General features: G+C 41.6%; 1 protein-coding gene across 1 annotated transcript in view; it reads right to left on the reverse strand.

Annotated features, from left to right (window-relative positions):
• Positions 1 to 538: 538 nt before the first annotated feature.
• The window catches only part of LOC107294919 (SNF-related serine/threonine-protein kinase-like), a 79,496-nt gene continuing 73,659 nt past the window's right edge, over positions 539 to 6,375 (reverse strand). Inside the window, exon 5 of the mRNA XM_015824187.1 lies at positions 539 to 1,754. Within this exon, the coding sequence (XP_015679673.1) occupies positions 539 to 1,754 (1,216 nt within the window). The remainder of the gene's footprint in view (positions 1,755 to 6,375) is intronic.

Genomic DNA, 6,375 nt, shown 5'->3' on the forward strand with positions numbered 1-6,375 from the left:
AGTTCAAGAAAACGTTTCAGTGCACTTTTGCTTTGTACAAGCCTTGACATTCTGAAAGGTCCAGAAGAGATTTCAGCATCAAAATATTATTGCTTTGGTTCTGTTGCAATCACTGAGAACTATGTCACATCTCACATATTTTAAGTAACACAGAACATCTGAATAAGATTTGACATCTTACAAAGAAACGAAAGCTCTGTTTCTAATTTAAGTGCAGAATGTGAACTGCTAAATGCTTAATTTATACTGGATTTGGACACAAGCCTTACTGTAATCCAGATTTTCTATAGTAAAATTAGAAAGGTAAAATTTACACAAATCTTGGTTTGTTTGGAACAAAATAAATTACTGGCTAGCTGCATGCACAGTATCACGCATTGTCATAACAAGCAAAACTAAATATGTCATAAATTACTGCTTAAAGCCTATGTTAAAATATTAAAACAAAGTCAACAAAAGGTTCAGTGAAATAAAATATTCACAGCTCTGAACAGGAAGATTAGTGATGTCAAGTAGAATGGGTTAAATTTGATTATTGTCAAACAACATGACAGCAAGTTGTCTGACCCAATGTACGTAACAGTCCCTCCTTTGGGTCTTGCTGAATATTCACAGATATTGTTTTTTCACATAGAGGTAGTTGTAGCACATTGTTTTTCAAGTTCTTGTTCTTTATTTGTTCTAACTCATTTGCTGCATCTGACATTTGGTCAGAAAACAATTTTATGCTGCCCAAAGATGAAACTGGATTTATACTCCCAGAACTTATGCGCATTTTCCATATTGATTTCTCTTGCACCTTAACACTGGAAAATGAAATGGTGTTTTGAGGGTCAATTATGTACTTAGTGCTACTGTGAATCTGAGAACCTAAACAAATGCTCATCAACTTGAGGCTTTCAACCACATCACACGCACTTCTTGATGACAACTGTACAGAATTACCAGATCCTGCACATCTGTGAGTGGAACCTGAATTGTTATTCATGCTTCCACTAGAGCTACTGGAAGGACTTCCATCCTCTTTATGATTATCACCAGGACTTGTTTTGCCAACCCCTCCATTTCCATTGCTTGGTTTGCCTTGTCCACTTCCATCTCCCTGATTGCCAGGAGGACCTTCGCTACTATCTCTTCTATGCCAGGAGTAAGTAAATCCACTATCTTTATCTAGACATCGCCTGCTTTCTGAGTCATCATCACTTGTTTCTGAGCTACTGCAACTAGATCCACGACCCTGACTTTTCCTTCTGTGGTCATGTTTATGCACAGTGCTGGGTGAAGCAATATTCATTTTTAGCCGACTAAGTTTTGGAGGCAAATTCTCATCTGTATCAAATTCATCATCAGATTCCCCTTCCTCAAAAATCTGATTAAGGACTGGGGCACTTTTCCGGGAAGTAAGACGACTTGTAACAGAAGGTTTATGACGCAGAACAACTTGATTTGATAGGGAAACAGGTTTTTTATCTTCACCATCCTCCTCTTCATCTTCTTGTACTCTAAACAAGCACTTCCGACTACTAGTTGTAGGTTTTAAATTCACTGAGGAAACAACTGAAAGTGTTGGTCCAGCTAATTCAGGAATATCCTCTTTGTTGGCTGAATCATTAAGTGCCTTACTTCTGTGTCCATTAAGAACATTTTCAGCACTACGAGCAGGAGACTGAGCAACAGCTCCATGGGTCAAAGGAGAAGCTGTAAAGTCATCATCTAAATCTTGAGGAACATCAATTTTTGTTGGCCATGATTGCCTAGAATAACAATAAAATGGGGGAAACAGGAAAATGCAAATTTGGTTAAAACTAAAAAGCAAAACTAGCAAACCCTCTACTCCTTGATAACTGTTTCTCATTTTTAATACAGTATATTACTGCTGCCAGTAATATAAAAAAAGTAAGAAATAATCAACATGCATTTTAAAATTAGTCATATTTTTACTTGTTAGCTTGGGTACAAACAATTGAACAATTAATTCTGGCTGGCTGCACTTTAAACTTCAGTTTCTTAAATCTTTTCAGGGCATTGCCAAGTCTCTTCTGAAAATGAAGAGACAATTTGAGGCATCTTATGAGATAACATCAGCATATAAACAAAAAGGAAATTCCGCTAAGTTCCAAACCAACCTTTGGATCCAATTTTTTCTCTTAATGACATTCATTGTTTAGTCTTTTTTAGTAATTAAAGTGATACTAATTTGCTGATATATAACCCAACTCATTAGTGCTTTGAATATTCCAAAGAAATAATAACTGAAGAGATAAGTCCAACAAATACTGTGGTACCTCCAGCACACTCTTTTATAATACTGTGTTTCCCCGAAAATAAGACCTGGTCTTATATTTTTTTTTTTGCACCAAAAGACGCATCAGGGCTTATTTTTGGCGAAACAAGGTATCGGGGTGATCAGCCTGGCCGGGTGCCCCACCACCCTGGCATGCGCACAAGAGGCAGTGAGCGTGCGGGGGCTGATGGCGTCTGGCAGCAGCTGCAGCCCACTGGCCCCTTGGCGCAATGCAGATAAGTCCGAGTGCGGAGGCAGAGGCAGGGGTGAGGCAGGTGATCCGGACGCGCTGCGTGGCCACCTGGCTCACGGGAGACTCTCATGACAGCACCAGCAGCAGGTGGAGGCAAAGGCACGGGGGGAGGCAGGCAATCTGGATGTGTCATGTGGCTGCCTGTCCTGGCGCAGCCACGGGTAAGCCGAGAGAAGGTGGGACAGATTGGGCGGCACGTCGGGATTGCCTGCCTCCCCCCCATGCCTGTGCCTGCTGCCGGTGCAACCGCACGAGCCTCCCGCAAGCCAGGCGGCTATGCAGCATGCCCAGATCACCTGCCTCCCCCCCGTGCCTCTGTCTCCTGCTGGTGCCACCGCGTGAGCCTCCCGCGAGCCAGGCAACCACACAGTGCGTCCAGATCACCTGCCTCCCCCCTGCCTCTGCTTCTGCACTCGGACTTACCTGTGCTGCACAGGCTGCGGCTGCTGTCGGACACCATCAGCCCCTGCGCGCTCGCTGCCTCCTGTGCTGGCCATGCCCACCCCCGGGCTTATTTTTGGGGTAGGGCTTATATTAGGCACACCCTAAAAAATCAGGCTACGGCTTATTTTCTGGGTGGGTCTTATTTTCAGGGAAACACGGTACTAGCCAGCATTGATTCCCATCCTGTGGCTCTCAAAAGAACTGCTAGAGCCTTCCTACGTGCAAGTGGGACAGGTGACTGAAATCCCAGCCTGTAGGCAGGCAAACTGAAGAGAGAGCCAACTGTTCACTTTCCCAAAGGAAAAGTAGTGAGAACCACATTAAAAAAAATAGGTGAAAGAAAAATAATTGTATTGGCTTTCATGGAAATCACAGGTACCCCACAGTGCCATTTGAATATTTTTCATCACTGAGGAATCAGATCAATTTGGAACTAGGTTGAGAATGAGGCCCCAGGTATCAGTTAATGTTTATGATTAGTAGATATCCAGTTCAAACTTTAGGTGTGGAAACAACATTTGTTTTATTAACATTTTTACCTCCTCTGCCCTTGTCATGTTTTGATATTTATTAAAACTCTGGAAGATTTATTGCTTCAGAGCTACTTAAATACCTAAAAGTAGATAGTTTAGGCTTGTTTCCATTGTCTTACTGCTAATTTTAAATTTGGGTTTTTAAGTACTATGTGTCCAGTCAACCAATCTTATGCCTATATTTCAGAAGTTTATGCCTGGTCAGGTCAACATATTTCCAAGTGCATGCAGATTTGCACTCTTAAAATACACATAACTTTAAGTTTTAATCCTATCCTCAGACTGGGCATCTCCCCATTCCTAATCTTCCCTATGAAAATCACACTCTCCAAAAGCACTTTAAACCTTTAAAAATTATCTTAAAACTAGAACTAGAAATTCAGGTTAATGAGGGCAGATATGATATTGTTGCCATTACGGAAACATGGTGGGATGAAACGCACACATGGAACACACAGCTAGAGGGATTTAAATTATTTAAAAGAAACAGACCAAATAAAAGAGGAGGTGGAGTTGCTCTCTATATAAGAAATAACTACATCTCTACAGAAATAGAGCACAACAATGATGAAAACTGTCTTGAATGCATTTGGGTTAATATAAAAGGGGGGGGAGAATGACATTGCCATAGGTGTATACTACAGGCCACCCAACCAAACAGAGGAAATAGATGAACTTTTTGCTAGTCAGCTAACTAAGGTATGTAGGAAGCACATCACAATAGTAATGGGGGACTTTAACTACCCTGACATCAACTGGGAGACAAACTCTGCACCAAGTGGAAGATCAAACAGGTTCCTGGCAAACCTAGCAGAAAACTTTGTCTCCCAAAAAGTAGAGAAGGGAACTAGAGGATTAGCCATTTTGGATCTAATTCTCACTAACAGAGATTAAATGATAGAAGGTGTTGAATCTACAGGAACCTTGGGGGGGGAGTGATCATACAATTATGCAAGCAGAAGCAATAGAACAAAGTCAAACTAGAGTCTTGGGAAGGATTCCATGGATGAGAATCCTCAAGGGGAAAACAACTCAAGAAGCTTGGGAAATTTTGAAAAGTGAGATTATAAAAGCCAAGTATAGCACAATACCAACAAAGAAGAAAAATAACAGCTCTCAAAAGAAACCAGCATGGCTGCACAAAGAACTCTCTGATAAATTGAAAGACAAAAAGGACAAGTACAAAAAGTGGAAAGAGTGGCACATAACTAAGGCAGAATATCAGCAAATGGCCCAAGCCTACAAAGATGAAGTGAGGAAAGCTAAGGCTCAAAATGAACTAAGGCTTGCGACCAAAGTCAAAAATAACAAAAAAGCTTCCTTCAACATGTAAAAAACAAGAAAAAAGTGAAGGAAATGATTGGTCCATTAGTGGGTGAAAGTGGCAAGAAGGTGACAAGCAACAGGGAGAAAGCAGAACTATTTAACTCGCTTTTTACATCTGTCTTTACATAAAGGGAAAAACCAGATCAACCTATCAAAAATAGTGCCATAAAAAACAGAATAGAAACACAAGTTAAGATAGGCAAGAAAATGGTAAGTGAGCACCTGTCCAGCCTAGACGAGTTCAAATCACCAGGACCTGATGGATTACACCCCAAGGTTCTCAAGGAACTGGCAGATGTGATCTCAGAACCACTGAACTGGAGCACTGGGGAACTACCGGAGGACTGGAAAAGAGCTGATGTAGTTCCCATCTTCAAAAAAGGAAAAAAAATGGACCCAGGAAATTACAGACCTATTAGCCTGACCTCAATACCTGGGAAGATTCTGGAAAAGATAATCAAACAACGAATCAGCAAACACCTAGAGGCAAACAAAGTCATTACTAAAAGCCAACATGGGTTTGTCAAAAACAGATCATGCCAGACAAATCTTATTGCATTCTTTGACCAAGTGACAAAATTAGTGGATCAGAGGAATGCTGTGGATATAATTTACTTGGACTTGAGTAAGGCATTTGATAAAGTAGATCACAACCTACTACTTGATAAGATAGAAACATGTGGGTTAGACAGCATCACCACCATATGGATCCGTAGCTGGCTGACTGGCCGTACTCAGCGTGTGGTCCTCAATGGAACCGCATCTATATGGAGGGAAGTATGTAGTGGGGTGCCCCAGGGCTCTGTTCTGGGCCCAGTGCTCTTCAACATCTTCATCAATAATTTGGACGAGGGGATAGATGGGGAACTCATCAAATTTGCAGACAACACCAAGCTGGCAGGAATAGCCAACACTCCAGAAGACAGGCTTAAGATACAGAAGGATCTGGACAGACTTGAACACTGGGCACTATCTAACAAAATGAAATTCAATGGTGAAAAAAGTAAGGTTCTACATTTAGGCAAGAAAAACCAAATGTACAGGTATAGTATAGGTGGTTCCTTGCTCAATAGTAGTAACTGTGAGAGGGACCTCAGAGTCCTAGTGGACAATCACTTAAATATGAGCCAGCAGTGTGCTGCAGCTGCCAAAAAGGCCAACACAGTGCTAGGCTACATTAACAGAGGGATAGAATCAAGATCACGTGAAATATTAATACCACTTTACAATGCCTTGGTAAGGCCACACTTGGAATACTGCATCCAGTTTTGGTCACCACGATGTAAAAAACATGTTGAGACTCTAGAAAGAGTACAGAGAAGAACAACAAAGATGGTTAGGGGACTGGAGGCTAAAGCATATAAGGAACGGCTGCTGGAATTGGGTATGTCTAGTTTAATGAAGAGAAGGACGAGGGGGGACATGATAGCAGTGTTCCAATATCTCAGGGGCTGCCACAAAGAAGAGGGAGTCAAGCTATTTTCCAAAGCACCTGAAGGCAGGACAAGAAGCAACGGATGGAAACTAATCAAGGA

This window comes from Protobothrops mucrosquamatus, unplaced genomic scaffold (genome assembly GCF_001527695.2).
Source record: "Protobothrops mucrosquamatus isolate PMUCROS unplaced genomic scaffold, P.Mucros_1.0 scaffold2153, whole genome shotgun sequence".
Classification (NCBI taxonomy): domain Eukaryota; kingdom Metazoa; phylum Chordata; class Lepidosauria; order Squamata; family Viperidae; genus Protobothrops; species Protobothrops mucrosquamatus.